Here is a 15,257-nt window from a genome sequence, read left to right as displayed (position 1 = left end):
CGATCCTCGGCTGCTCCCCGGCCACCGGAGGAGGGTCCCACATGGCGCGCAGACCTCTCCTGCCGCCCGCTGCTCCCCTCAGCAGTGTACTTTGGTCCTTCTGCCTGCTCTGCTCCCCGCTCTGGCTCTGGTGAATTCTCTCACCCTCCCGCGCTTCTGACTGTACCCAGTGCATGTATAAACAAAACAAACAAACAAATTAAAAAAATAAAAATACTTTATTAAAAAAAATAAAATTTAAATAAAAAAAAAAAAATAAATAAATAAATAAATAAATCTTTTTGAAAAAAAAGAATCAGGTGAAAATTTTCAGGAAAATTTCAAAAAGGGAGCACACCATAAACAGAATTAATGCAGGTACATTCAGGGAAAAAAGGAGAAAGTCATGATTTGGTTCATGGTTTAGTTTTTATGGTAATGGAAAGAAGAAAGTGACAACCTGTTTGGAGTGTAGTTTTCCCCTAACCTTTATCCAGTTCCAGACAAGAACATACGAACTTTCTGTCCTCCTCTTGAGGCCCAGAGAAGTCCCCTGGTGAGCCATATGCCCAAAAGGGGAAAAAATAATGCTTTAAAAACAGTAGCATTTCCTCTGCTAGGGTTCAGTATGCCAGTTTTTTGGAGAAATTTTGAACATGTCCCTTTGATGCCATTTATTGTCCAGTGGAGAACTCCTAAGTGTTCACCCCAGCCCATCACTCTCCTAAATTAAACTCTAAGTAGAATGTCACTCAGTATCTACCTTTCCCTCAGCCTTCCCATTTATTATGGAAAAGTCCTCATTTTTTCCCCCAAGTATCCCCAAACACTCTCCTTATGAAAGCATTAGCATTTCACATGCCCAGGAAGTCCATGGTGCTCCCAGTAATCCACCCCAGGAGACTGGGAAGACTATTCAAGGTAGACATAGTCTCTGGGACAGTGCAGGGGACAGTTTAGCTGGGTAGGAATTCTTTGAACTTGGCTACATTTCCATCACCACCCCACAACCGAGCTTCATAGTGTTTCTCTGTTATTACCATATCACTTGTGCCACCATGGATGAGGTGCCTAAATTCTCTGTGACTTTGCCTCAGGCCTTTCATCCTCTCTGTTCACTGTCAACCTCTGTGCCAAACTTCTAGACTGTTTCATTAGCCTCTAAGATCTGCCCTCTTTTACATTTATTTAGACTTTTGTGTGCCAGTGCCTTGACAGATCTTCCCTCAGGCTTGTCTTTGAGATTATAATAATGGATATTACATTATAATGAGATTATAATGATGATGATGATGATTCAATAGCAACAGCAAAAGCTATCACAGAGAGTACTTACTGTGTATCAGACACAGTGCTAAGTACCTTATATATTGGGTTGTCGGAAAAGTCATGACGTATTTTCCTGTTTTCTGTGCAAAAATGCGTCATAACTTTTCCAACAACCCAATAGTAATTAGTTTATACTGACAAACATTTGAGGTAGGTATTACTCTATCCTCACTTACAATAGAGGAGACTAAAGCACAGGGCATTATGCCATTGGACTTAGGTCACAAAATGTAGTAACTCGTGGAGAAGACTATGTCCTTTTCAGATCTCGGGTTTGGAAGATGTTTCCCACAAGAACTGAGTCTTATTCATCTCTGCATCCTCAGTTCAAAGACTAGAAAGCAAGTGCTCCATCCACATTGGAATGAGTGGAAAGTGCCAAGCCATCAAGTTAACAGAGGATTGTGTCACTGGTATTTAAAAGAAAGAAAAAAAACAACTCAGTGAATCAAAAGCTCTGATTGTGAACACAGTATATTGGAAATATCTGCAGCCCATTTTATTATATGGGTCCTCAAAGAACATTTAAAAGTCTATTCTTTCTGACTTCTTTTGAAATATTTTTTATTAACTAGCAGTAGGGATCTGACATTGAATAATGACCCTCTTTCAGAGACAAAAGCGGATTAACATTTGTCCTTTTTTCTTTTTCAATTAAAGCCTGGGCTGCCAGAGTTGGCTGGTCTTTGAGGCTGAGGGATTACATTTGTGACAGTGATTAAAAGGATGGTAATAAAACTATTATTGTGCTCTAATTTTAAAGTTAGTTCAAATAAAACAAAATTAGACATGGCCCTTCTCGAGTGGGTGTGTATCTTCTAAATGTCACAGTGCCGGCAGCGTTTACAAACCTTGAATAGACAGGGTCCCCATAATGCAGCTACCGCACCAGGCACCCTCATCTGCATCATAAGCATTATTAGTGGCATCAGACTTTCTTCATTCTAGGGGGTCGTTTTGGCACCCCTGAACGTAAATGTCTCTTGTTTTTTGCCGAAAGAAATGTTAATATGGGCCTCCATGGTGACCTAGAGGTTAAGTCTCAGCGCTATCAATGCTAAGGCCTGAGTTCGATTCGCAGCCAGGGAGCTAACCCACATATGGCACAGCAGACCTCTCCTGACTCGCCCGCTGCTCCCCTCAGCAGTATATTTTAGTCACTCCGCCTGTTCTGCTCCCCACTCTGTCTCTGGTGAATCCTCTCACCCCTGTAACTCTGGCCTACACCCCAGTTCTACACTAAAATAAAATTTAAAAAGAAAAAGAAATGGTAATAAAATGGAAAGAAGATGAAATGGCAATGAAAGCTGGCTCTGTGCTCCTGGGTAGGACCCTCCACTCACTAAGATTGTGTCCTGATAGGCCTTGCTGGCCCATGCCTCAGTTTCCTTACCTGCTAGATTAGGGGTTTCGACCAGGGAGTACATTATTGTATTTTAATACTGACGTAACTTTATTTTTTTTGTAAATGTGTAGGTTTTTTTTTTTTTTTTTAATTTTTATTTTTGCGTTCAAGAACTGGGGTGTAGGCCAGAGGTGGGGGTGGGAGAGGATTCACCAGGGATAGGGACAGAGTGGGCTGCAGAACAGGAGGATCTACTGAAATACACTGCTGAGGGGAGCAGCGGGCAAGACAGGGGATGTCTGCTGTGCCATGTGGGTCAGCTCCCTGGCCAGGATGGAACTCAGGCCATCTCTGTGGGCCATCGGGGTGATAGCAATAGTGCTGAGACAACCCCTAGGCCCTAGGGAGACCCCTAACATAACTTTAAAGAGCTTCTGTTCATTTTTCAGGTGAGGAAACTGCGAAGTAGTGGTTATAGACCTTCCTCAAGGTCATATAGCCGTGAACTCTGTTCCTCCGTCTCTGGGTAATACATTTACCATATTTTGTCTTAAGCTTATCTGTATGCTTCTCAAACCACCTGCCAGAATAAAGGTTTTTATTCTGTGCCTTATTTTGGCCACTTCATATTGTTTTCCACAGCTCTTACAGAGTCTAGTCCAAGGCTGTTTTCCAAAGTTATTTGGGTTAGTTATTTTCTTTTCCACCCCCTGCAGTATGGCTGTGTCATCATTTGTGGTGTAGTTAGGCACCTTTGTTATTGTTTGTGTTCCAAGGGTGGGTGATAACAGTTTGCATATGTGAAACATTAATGCACTCTATCTTGTCAGCTCTTTGATGATTTTGAGAAGCCATCTGTTTTCTGGATTATTTTTAGCCACTTTCAGTAGTAGGGTCACTCCAAGTAGCCTAACCCGCCCTAATACAAAAGGAAGTCTTGTCTTTGGTGAAAATCTTACTGTCTTCATACATTAAGGAAAATAGAAATGCAGGACAAAACCTCACTGCTGAGTTTTGTTTTTGAAAGGCCTTGGGCGGTGGCATTCTGAAGCAAGTCTGGTGAAAATCCAAAGACTATTTTATGTTTTTTATATTTGTTAATATTATCTAGTAGACAGCTACCAGCTTTCTTACTACAAATAATCAAGAATGTGAAAGGGAGACTTAGGTGGTACACTGCCAGTGTGCTCATGGCAAACAGCACCAAATTCAGTTTTTAATAAGTCCTCAAAAGTAAGAAAATAGAGACTTGTGGTTGATTAGATTTTCCAGACTTAAGCAAAGGCTAATCATAAGCCCATTTTTGGTTCACGCTGGTATAGATTTTCTTTTCTAAATTAAATTCATGTACCTTTCTGACACAGTAAGGTTGTTCATTTCACTTCTGCCTCCCCAGTGACATGTATTCCTTATAATTGCAAAGTATTAGGAAATCCCAGATGCCTAACAAATAAGGAAGTAATAAAGAATATACTAACATACCTACTTGATAGAATATTATGCAGTCATTTAAAGTATAAGATTAAGGGGCCTCCCTGGTGGCGCAAAGGGTTAAGCAACGCACTGTGAAGCAATCCACAGCCTCTGCAGCACAAGTTCGATCCCTGGCCAGCCAGGGAGCAACCCACATGACGAGGCAGATCTCTCCTAACTTGCCCACTGCTCCCCTCAGCAGTGTATTTCAGTCAGTCTGCCTCTTCTGTTCCCCATTGTGACTCTGGTGGATCCTCTCACCCTCCTACACCCACATCTCTGTACCCCAGAGATACAATGCTAAGTGAAAAAAAGAAAAATCTCTGTGAATAATATAATCATAATTAATTGTGTACACACAGAGAAAGATCTGGCCAGGAAACAAAATACTGACAAATACTGTCAGCAAAATACTGACAGTATTGTAAAGACAGACCCACATTCTGCAGTAGGGTTATTATAGTTTCCAACCACAGTAAAATACAAGTGGTTTTAAATAAGTCATTTTTTTATCCTAAATTAGAATCAATTTAATATAATTGCTCTAATGTCACTTTCATTTTCACAGGTATTTTTGAGGGGGCAGAGGGAAATAGAGTGGGAACGCTGTGTTGAGACTGAGTACGAGCATAGAAGCTGTAGGTGGGGTGGGAATTCCAGCCCCAGCATTTACCAGCACCGGTGTGACCTTGGGAAAATGGCTTACCCTCCTCATCCTCACCTGTAAACGGGGAGTCAGATAATCTGCTTTGTGGTGTTCTAACAATCAAATGAGAACAACAGGATTAAGCATGCACTGGATGCTTGATAGAGGAGCCACTGCTGAAGGCATTACCAGCCTCACAGCCACTGCAGGAAGTGCAGGCAGGTGCCCACTGCCCATCCTGCCCTGCAGGAGAAAGGAGGAGACTGTTTTTCTTCAAGTAAAACTCAGTAAACCAGGCAAAGCAAATAGTAGATCTTTTCCACTGTAATTTCTAAGTTAATTGGTTCATTTTTTCCCCTTTTGACAAATTAGTTAAATGGATGCTCATGTGTAACTAATGTAATTTCCCTTCCATTTAACAAGAAGATATATATTTAGTAGTTCTGCTTCGATCAGCTCTGGTTTGGGGAGGTGTTATATTATTAATCATGTCAGGAAGAGAAGTCAGCATGGAACAGTTCTGCTCAGTGAAGAGAAAATAACCCGTCCTATGGTGCTCTGACCAAGTCAGGCATATTGAGGGGGGGAGGAACACACTATCAGGTTGTTTGCCAACTTGAGGACTAATTAAGTAATAAAAACCCAAGCACTCAGATTATAAAAGAAGTTCATTTCAGGCCTCCTTGGTGGCCTAGGGGTTAAGTCTCAGCACTGTCACCATGATAGCCTGAGTTCAAGCCCCTGCCAGGGAGATACCCACATGGCACAGCAGACCTCTCCTGTCTTGCCCACTGCTCCCCTTAGCAGTGTATTTCAGTAGATCGGCCTGTTCTGCTCCCCGCTCTGTCTCTGGTGAATCCTCTCACCCCCCGCATCTCTGGCCTACACCCCAGTTCTTCTACACACACACACACACACACACACACACACAGAGTAAGGTACCTTTAAATATTGACATGGAAAGATGTTTAAATGTATTCTTTTTTTTTTTAAATATTTATTTATTTATTTATACAAGCACTGGGTGCAGTCAGAAGCGTGGGAGGGTGAGAGAATTCACCAGAGCCAGAGTGGGGAACAGAACAGGCAGACTTGACGAAATACACTGCTGAGGGGAGCAGCAGGCGCGGCCAGAGAGGTCTGTCATGCCATGTGGGACCCTCACTGGTAGCCAGGGATCCAGCCGGCACTGCAGAGGCTGCAGGCAGCTTCACAGCCCAGCACTCAACCGCTGCGCCACCAGGGGAGGCCCTAACTGTATTCTTTTTAAAGGTAAATGTCTGGTAATGCTTTCGAGGTAGAGAAGAATAGAAACTTTCCAAAAGCCCTTACCAGAGCCTCACTGATGTGGATGGAGACTGGAGAGTGGCACTGAGGACCAGTGAAGATCTGCAGCTTGCACTTTGGTCCTTCACTTTTCTTTCTTTTTTTTTTTTTTTTTTGACTCTGAACATGTTACAGTTTTTATAGAAAAAGAATTTAAGGCTTTAAAAAGAAAAGAGCAAATCCCGAACTTAAATTATACCATCTTTTTTTTTATATTCCCCTGTGCTTTCAGGTATCGTTTTTTGTCACAATTTCCCCACAACCGTTACTGGCGGCTTAATCAGGCGTGGTCGCCAAGCCCATCATTTTGAGACATAAACTGTAAGTCCCATGCCTGCCATTTTCTACTATTAGGATGAATTGTCTTAAATCATCCCAAAACCCACACCCTATAAGAGTCACAGGCCCATAACTGCTGCCCCACACCTTGAAGAAATAGGAATGTTTGCGTCTCCAAGAGATTGGTGGCTTGTGGGCAGTCGCTGGCTCTCCAGTAGCAGTAAAAGTCACCTGTAGAATAACACCGAAGGCATGGGTGCCAAATATTTCTGCCTTTCCTCTGAATTTTTTTGGGCTCAATCCATCCCCTTGGTGATGTCAGCCAAGTCCCTTAATGGGGTGTTCTCAGCACAGACCCCAGAAGCTGGCCACGCGTATAGCAGCACCCTGACCATACACATGCTCTCAGACCCTGCTTTAAAACAACCGATCCATGAATCTTTTATTATTTCCCACAGTTGTCTTGAATTGTTGGCAGTGTCATATTTCTTTCCTCCCTTTATTTCCCTAAACTGCAGTGATTGAACGCAGTCCCTGAATCAGAGAGAAATGGGCATTCTCACCCTTTCGTGTGTTAATAAGTAAAAGAGGAGTGAATCTGTGAATTTGGGGAACTGAGCCTCGGAGAGGTTACATGACACATGTAACTTGTGGTCATATAACTCGTTAGCACAGGAGCTGCAATCCTGATCTCCTAACTCTAGTGTTTTCCTCCATCATTCCATCCCTTCGGTCAGGCTGAGTGTGTCCCTTCTCAGAGACCTCGTTACCCTGGTGCACTCTCCTGATTGAGGAGCATCATTTCGAATCTGAAATGTAGAGATAAGACTGGCTTTGTCGAGGTCCTGATACTTCGATTGGAACACGTTTAGAACATCAGAGTTTTACAAAGAAATCATTGTTTATGTGCAGAAATAACCAGTTCATTCTGTTCATCGGTCCAAAGACCTGAGCTAGATTTCATTTGTTTGTTTTTTTTAAAGATTTATTTATTTATGCATACAAGAACCGGGGTGCAGGCCAGAGGTACAGGGGGGTGAAAGGATTCACCAGAGACAGAGTGGGAACAAAACAGGCGGGTCTTCTGAAATACACTGCAGAGGGGAGCAGCAGGTGAGACAGGAGAGGTCTGCTGTGCCATGAGGGTTGCTCTCCGGCTGGGGGTCGAATCTGTGCTGCAGTGGCTGCCGTTAGCTTTATAGTGCTGACGCTTAACCTCTTGTGCCACCAGGGAGGCCCCAGATTTCATTTCTGAAAGAAGGAGAAAATAATTTACCCTGAGAGGTGTGCTAGCTCTTGCCAAAGAAGGGTTGTTCATCTGGTTGCTTCATCACTGGTATCACCAGTGCAGGCAAGGGGTTGGCTGCCCCCCTGGAGCACAGAGCCAGGGGTGGAAGACCAGGCAGTGCCTCTCCCTCTCAGACTCTGCGAGTCAGTGATTCCTGCAGCTTTGGGCCCTAGGAGATTCAAATGAGAGATGTAGATCACATCCAGGAGGCAGAGTTTTAAAAAAGACATTTTAGCTCAGTGGTTAGCAGCTCAGACTCTGGAGTCAGGCTTCCTGGTAGAAAGAGACAGTTTTAATTTGAGGAAGGTCACTGAGAGATGAGTCTGCAGGAGCAGGTAGGCTGGCTGGCAGCCCTCTCCACTTCTCTCTGACTTTGTGGCTCATGATTCGTGTCAAAGTGGAGAAGGTGGAAGTAAGGTCAGCTACCTGAGCTACCCAGTACTTTCCTTGGAAATTCAAACATATTTGAAACTATGATAATCAATTTGATTCCATACAGGCAATCACACTGCAGCATTTATAAGAGGGAGTTTTCTTTATGGATCCTAAATTCCATTTGAAGAAATTTCAAGTCTCAAATCACTTAATATTACAAAAGAAGAAAAGAAAGTCTTCCTAAATGAGACCCATGTAAAGTTTGATTTTTTTTTTAAAGATTTATTTATTTTGGGCCTCCCCGGTGGCGCAGCGGTTGAGCGCTGGGTTGCGAAGCTGCCCGCGGCCTCTACAGCGCCGGTTCGATCCCCGGCTGCTCCCCGGCCACCGGAGGAGGGTCCCACATGGCACGCAGACCTCTCGTGCCGCCCGCTGCTCCCCTCAGCAGTGTACTTTGGTCCTTCTGCCTGTTCTGCTCCCCGCTCTGGCTCTGGTGAATTCTCTCACCCTCCCGCGCTTCTGACTGTACCCAGTGCATGTATAAACAAAACAAACAAACAAACAAATAAATAAATAAAAACATGCCTCTATTAAAAAAAAAAAAAGATTTATTTATTTTTATACAAGAACCGGGGTACAGGCTAGATGCGTGGAAGGGTGAGAGGATTCACCGGCGACAACAGAACAGGCAGACTGAAGAAATACACTGCTGAGGGGAGCAGTGGGCAAGACAGGAGAGGTCTGCCACGCATATGGGACCCTCGCTGGCTGGCCGGGATCAAACCTGCGCTGCAGAGGCTGCAGACAGCTTCACTGTTTGGTGCTCAACCGCCTGCGCCACCAGGGAGGCCCTAAAGTTTGGTTTTAATAGTGTTGGAAATAAAAGTTACTCTCAAGAAAATAAGAAAAGTCAGTACCGCAATTTGAGGGTAAGACACCCCTGAATTTACCATTCTGGTATCATCCCTTACTGGGTGTTGGGCAATTTCCCTCACTTTCCTGAGCTCATTTCCTCATTAGTAAGTTGAGGGCCATAGGCCCTGCTTTGCTCGTGACAACTGAAATAATGCGCTTAGGGCATTTAGTGCCATCCTGGGCACATAGTAAGCACATAGTAAACACTTAAGATATTTTCAGGTGAAAGTGACTAACATTTTGTTTCTAAGCAATTAAGAAGTCTAAAATAGGCTGGCGATGTCTGAAATTAATCACTAGAATAAGGAGGAAAAAGAAATGGTGGGGGTTTTTTTGTAATTGTTATTTTAACATAGAATTCTAGATAAAGATTCTTGTGTGGCTCTTTAAGTCTAGAGGAGCATTTGTTGAATCTGTGGGACAAAAAAAAAAGGACAGTTGATTACATGGCACTTGACGATAGAAGAACTGTTGAACACGTAACCATTACCGTGAGAGCCTCGGTGAACAGCTAGCCTGCCATTTCATCGTTAGTGCCCTCCCACCTCCTCTGAAACCTTCCTAACCACTTAAGCACAGTGATCCCTCCGAGAACCCATAAAGTTTACTGACCCCAGTTGGCCTCAGAAAAGCACTGAGGCCCTGGAGGAACCTGCCAGGGTTCTTCTAAGTGGATTGTGTGGGCCTTTGGGAGCAGGGCTGGAGCACCCTGTCACCCAGGGAGGGGTCTTCCAGAATCCTCTTCCCCAGAGTCAAGAGAAGCTGAGGACACAGGAATGGAATTTGGCTTTTGCCTTGTTTCAGCATTAGGAAATAAATGGGTTAATGTAGGAAATAATCACCTCATTGGACCCCTCCCCCCGCCCCCCCCCCTCGAGAATGAAGAGAATTAAAATTATAAAATTCCCTTGCTGAATGAATGGGAAAAATCTTAACAGAGAATTTCAGAGTGCCCACTATGGGTGGCAGTGAGAGAGGCAGACGGATGGGCTGCCGGGTGGGCCCTGCTGAGGACATGGGTGGGAGAAATAAAGGAATTTCTGTAGTCAAAAGCTTAGCTGTCTTTTCTTTCATGTAAAATGTTAAGTAAGACTTTCTCCCAATTTAGTGCGTCTGCCAAGCGTGTGCCGTGTAACTACGGTGACACATAACACGAAGGGCTTTCTCTTTCCTAGGGTCCTTTCATCCAAGTGACCAACGACCTGGACAGCTGTTCGTGGTGGAGATGGGTGGGGGCTTGTCTTGGGGTGCCAGGGAACTCACGTGGGCAGTAGGAAACCACCATCTCATCCACTACTTCTGGTCATGTGGAAGTTGCCAAGAGGTGCATGAGAAATAAAAGGCAGAAATTTAAACAGACTTGTGCTGCACAGCCTCTGACTTAGCTCTGAAGCTCCCTCTCCTCTGCTTGCAGGCGTCAGAAGTGGAGAGACAGCTCTCCATGCAAGTCCACGCCCTCAGAGAAGACTTTCGGGAGAAAAACTCTTCAACCAACCAGCACATCATCAGACTGGAAAGCCTTCAGGCTGAGGTGAGCCTCCTGGGGAACAGCCTACCTGTCTTTTTGATAAGGAGCCTCTGGCTGGGAAACAAAAATCTGCTCTATCTGAAATCTCTGAAGACACCTATCTGGGAAACTAAGTGGAGCGCACAGGGTAGGCGGTTATCTGGAAAACCGGGGTTACTCAGAGTTACTGCTGAGTGTGTGGAAACCAGGAATGACCTAATTATGCTGTGTTGATCCTTTCCAGCCCTAAATAAAAGATGGGAAAAGGAATTACCCTTTCTCCCTCCCGTTTAAGTCCAGTTCAGCCCTCCTTATGGGGCCTGTTATCCTCACCTGTAAAGTGTTATCCTCACCTGGAAGTGGGCCATGTGAGGATTTGATGAGTTGGCACGCGGAAGCGGCTTGGCCCGGAGCTTGGGACATAGTCGTGTTATTGAAAGCATGTCGAGGCACCAAGGGGGCCGGGGGAAAAGAGCACTCAGTACATTGCTCTGGGAGTCCAGGCCTGGCGGGGAGGAGAGGGGTCATCTCACCGGACCTCACAGGGGCACTCCTGGGGGAGGTGTCCATCTGTCTGCTTCTGTGGCCCCCTTAGTCAAGAGCCTGAGCTGCAGCCCTTCAGCTCAGTCACGCACGAGGAGGACAGCCTGGGGCCAGGCTGAATGCGTGCCCGCCCTGTGGTTAAGGAATCGGCCACAGGGTCAGGTCTGAGAAGCCCAGGTGGCCACTCCGGGCTTCAGAGATGGCATGAGGATACTCTTCCTAAAACCTGTCCCTATCTTCTCTTCTCTCCTGCCTCTCATTTCCTCCTCCTCCCCTCCCTTGGGATTCCTTCTGGCATTGAGCAGCAGGTTCTTGAAGTAAGTAGTCTGTGCTGGTGGGGTTGGCATGCCTGTGTGTGACCCCGTGTGCATGCCAGTCACCTCTGCCAAGCTGACTCTGTGGAGCTGCCTGCCTGCCTTCCCCTTCCCTGTGCCTCGACCCTCGGGTACAGGATCATTTCTAGGAGCGTTTACCAGTTCTGGTGTTAAGTTTCTGCGTGGGGTGCCAGTTCCTTGCTTCACCCCATAACACTGTTACACTTAAAAGCCAAGCTATGATATTATTTACTTCCAGTAATTTATTTTATGATTCTCTTAAGTTTTTCTAAGGGTCAGGGTTGTGCATCAAAACACTGTTCCCTTCTTACTTCACTGAGTGGAACTTGGGAAACAAAGATTATCCATGGGAAGGAAAATGTAACATCAGTGGGTATTTAAATTAAAATCAACTAGAGTGAGAATTCCCTTTCCCTGCTGGTGTCGCGTCAGTGCAGGGAATAGTGGGTGCATTCACACAAGGGGCTGCTGCTTCTGACCCCTTTGCCAGGGCACTCTTGAGAGACAGTACTTCTTTGTTCGGTCAGATACCTGATCTCTCTGGACAAAGATCAAATTTTTCATTTCCCCAGGCCAGCGTCCTGTCTGATGGATTGGTGGGAAGATCTGCCCCTAGGAACACAATTTTAGTGCAGAGATTGAAAACAGCCCAAAAAGCAGAGGGGAAGATAGATTTCAGTGGACCTGGCACAGGTTAGACTTCCACTTCAAGATCCCCTCTGGAAAAATTCTGCGATTCTCTCTTAATGGATTGTTATCCACACCAGATGAGAGAATCTGGAGAACATCCTGGTCATAGCAGGTGAATATTTTACAAGCAAGAAGCTGGCTGAGAGATTGGTCCAGCAGGGATCTGATAGATGGAGGAAACAAGGGGACCTGCCGGGTTCCAAAGGCCCCCAAAGCCACTGGCAGTTGGGAATGTTGGGGGGAGGCTTCCTGTAGCCCTGAGCTGTGCGGTGTTCTTGGGGTGAAGCATCTGTGCCCTTGGGGAGTGCTGGTGTGGCGTGTCACCCTACAAACCTTGAAGCTAAACGTTTGGCATTTCTCCTCTTTTTTTCTCACTGCCACTGAAGACACTAGACAGACCTTCCTAAAAGGCTTATACTTTCGATACTCACTGTACAAATATACCAGCCCTTTTAATAAAAGGAGAGGAATTACTTCCATTCACAAATTACTTGCTCAGTCAAAAAGACACTCTGTGTATAGTCAGCTGGTCACTGGTGTCCCTGTCCTTCCTGGGACAGCGGCTGATGCAGGTGCTGCTGGGCTTTCTGCACCCTGCTAGCTCCCCGTTACCTCAGGGCACTGCATCTGAACTGTGGCCTCAGAGCCAGGCCCGCCCCCATGAATACCCAGGGCTGTGCTGGGTGTTTTGTGCTCACGTCCAGAGAAGACAGAACGGCACGTTGGCTGTTGGGTTAGCTTTCCAAGAAGTAAGGGGTTGAGGCAAAATCATGGGCAGGCCAGGTGGGGCCCCTTCTCTGTCTTATCTGTGGAATTTCCAGAACACTAACCTTCCCTTCCTCTGTCTGGCATCCCACATTCCGCCTTCCCTGAAGCTCAACTCCCACCCTTTCCCACACAGTTTCTAGAGGGGAGAGGTTTTCTCTTCAGCTTAGGAGTTCACAGCTGCTGTTTCAGAGATGGGCGCCCTGGGCCCCAGGACGGAGACCCGCACCCCCGGATCTGGAGGCCAGTCCCTGCCCTCCTGCTCATCAGGCCCATAACAACACCACCCCCTTTCAGATCAAGATGCTGTCGGATCAGAAACGGGAGCTGGAGCATCGCCTTAGCGCCACCTTGGAGGAGAACGACCTGCTCCAGGGCACCGTGGAGGAGCTCCAGGACCGGGTGCTGATCCTGGAGAGGCAGGGCCATGACAAAGACCTCCAGGTACCACAGGGAAGCTGAGCACGGAACCAGGGCCAGATAAAGGCAGCGTCCCAAAAGGGGAGATTGGGGAGGGGGTGTGGTGGGGGGGAGGAGGGGCTGCCGCTAGGGTGAGGAGTGAGTGAGCCGTTGGCTGGCCTTCACCTCAGGCATGCGCTTACTTGGTTGCTACCCCAGGGGTTGCTACTGCAGATCCTTGCAGTTTGTTCTGAGCCGCTGGGCCTTGGAGCAGTTTCAGAGAGTTCTTTCTGGACCATTAGTATGGTTGGAACACAGGGAGTGTCATTCCTGCCCCCTGGGGTTTGTGAAATCTGCTAGAGGTTTGGGGAGTGGGGAGCCTGTGACTTTCTGTGCTCAGCTCACCGTGCTGTCTGCTCTGCCTTCCGGGCTGCTCATCGAATTGGCTGGCGCTGAGCAGAAGGCAAGACACCGCCCTCTGGACGCAGCATGACTTATGTGCTGCTTCTGCCAGTTGCTGGAAAAGGAGCAGGCTGACCCTAATTAGCCTCTTTTTCTTCTGAAAGGAATTGCTTTGTGGCTATATTTGTCCTTATTTGGGAACTGCCACCAGACCTCAGCTGAATCCTCAAGCTCATTCTTGACAAGCAGCAACCTCCTAAACAAAAAGATAATCTTTCCCAGCCTTCCCCAAACAGAGGATAGCATCTGCTACCAAGAAAACTGCCAGGCTGGCCTGCAGGACCCGGGGCTAGGACCACGGTGCTGCCCTTGGGGGCATGCCAAGCAGTGGGCTGTTGGCAACAGTGTCATCCATTTGGAGGTGGTCAGCAGAGTATAGTTGAGCACCGGAGTGTCCCTGCCCAAAGACCAGGACGTGGAAGACCCCCCTGGGCTCATTGGTCACTGTCCAGGAAAATCCAGGGCTGTGAGATAAGGATACGATGTCTTAGGCCAAGATCCCTAAGGTCAGCTAAGCTGTCACGTGAGTGATTAGCCTCTTTGAGAGCAAATGAGCAGTCTTTCCCCCTCCACGTATTCTGTACCTTTGACTGAGAAGTTTGAATGTATGAGACCTTGTAAATGTTGACTAGAAAATGGTGCTCACTGTGGTTCTCAAGATAGAAATGAGTTTGCTCACACTTTAAGGTTGATGGTAATAGCAGTGAACACTGCCATACTTCTTCACAAGGAGCTGTGCTTTTGCATACATTCTACAGCTGAGACAGAGAGAAAGAATGAACCGTTGTCCAATGTGGTAGTGAGCCACTGGGAGGATCGAGACCAGGGCCTCCCACCTGCCCTGTGCTCAGGCAGCCGCTAGCCCCCCTGGCCTCTGCAGGTCAGCGCTCCACCCGCCTCATTCCCCATTGAGCATGCTCCTGAGGGCTGCCGAGGCAGAGCGTGAAAAGAAAGAAAAGAAACGTGAAAAAATGTTTCCTGCCTAAAAGAAACTTGCAGTCTCATATAGATTCACAAATGAAAAGTCCTCATTTCAAATCAAGGTCTGGGATCCTGGAGGTGGGGGACAGGCCGGACCAGGTGGGCCCAGGACCCATCTGGCACAGTGGGCTCATGATCTCTGGCAGCCCCAGCTCCCACCCCATCCACATCCTCTCTGTCTGCACCTCCACCCCCCACCCAACACCCCCCCCAACCCCGTCTCCACCCGCCGCCGGACTTCTTCAAGAATGAGTGTCACTCTCCCCAGCGCCTACGAGGTCAGCCGTTCCCACTAGGCTTGGAAAATCTGCATTTATGGGCAGAATCCTCATCTTCCCAACTCCCTAATTCTTTCCCTCAGCTCAGGTGAAGCTCCCCTTCAGTTGCTGCTCCTAGCCAGCATCCTCCAGAAAGCCCTCTCTGGAGCTAATACAGAAATTAAAATTCCAGCTTACTCAGGTAGTCATTGAATAGTCCCGAGTCAGACTTGTAGCATGTGAACGTAGCGGCCTTGCAGTATATATCCTGTGATTTTAATCCTTTTCCTCGGGCAAGGGATAGGGGAAGACCTGCAGCAACCCAGGTTGCCCACTTTGATCCAGTTCACTATATAGTTAGGG

The 15,257-nt window shown here is 46.7% G+C and overlaps 1 protein-coding gene across 2 annotated transcripts in view; it reads left to right on the top strand.

The window, feature by feature from the left end:
* BICDL1 (BICD family like cargo adaptor 1) overlaps positions 1-15,257 on the top strand; it is a 67,437-nt gene that overhangs the window by 35,521 nt on the left and 16,659 nt on the right. For both annotated transcript variants that reach the window (XM_037511064.2, XM_037511063.2), the window contains exons 3-4: positions 10,370-10,486; positions 13,093-13,239. In XM_037511064.2, coding sequence (XP_037366961.1) covers positions 10,370-10,486; positions 13,093-13,239 — 264 coding nt within the window. The remainder of the gene's footprint in view (positions 1-10,369; positions 10,487-13,092; positions 13,240-15,257) is intronic.

Source organism: Talpa occidentalis, unplaced genomic scaffold, assembly GCF_014898055.3.
Source record: "Talpa occidentalis isolate TD23 unplaced genomic scaffold, MPIMG_talOcc4v2.1 talOcc4.14, whole genome shotgun sequence".
NCBI classification, from domain to species: domain Eukaryota; kingdom Metazoa; phylum Chordata; class Mammalia; order Eulipotyphla; family Talpidae; genus Talpa; species Talpa occidentalis.
This window is presented reverse-complemented; position numbering and strand designations above follow the sequence as displayed.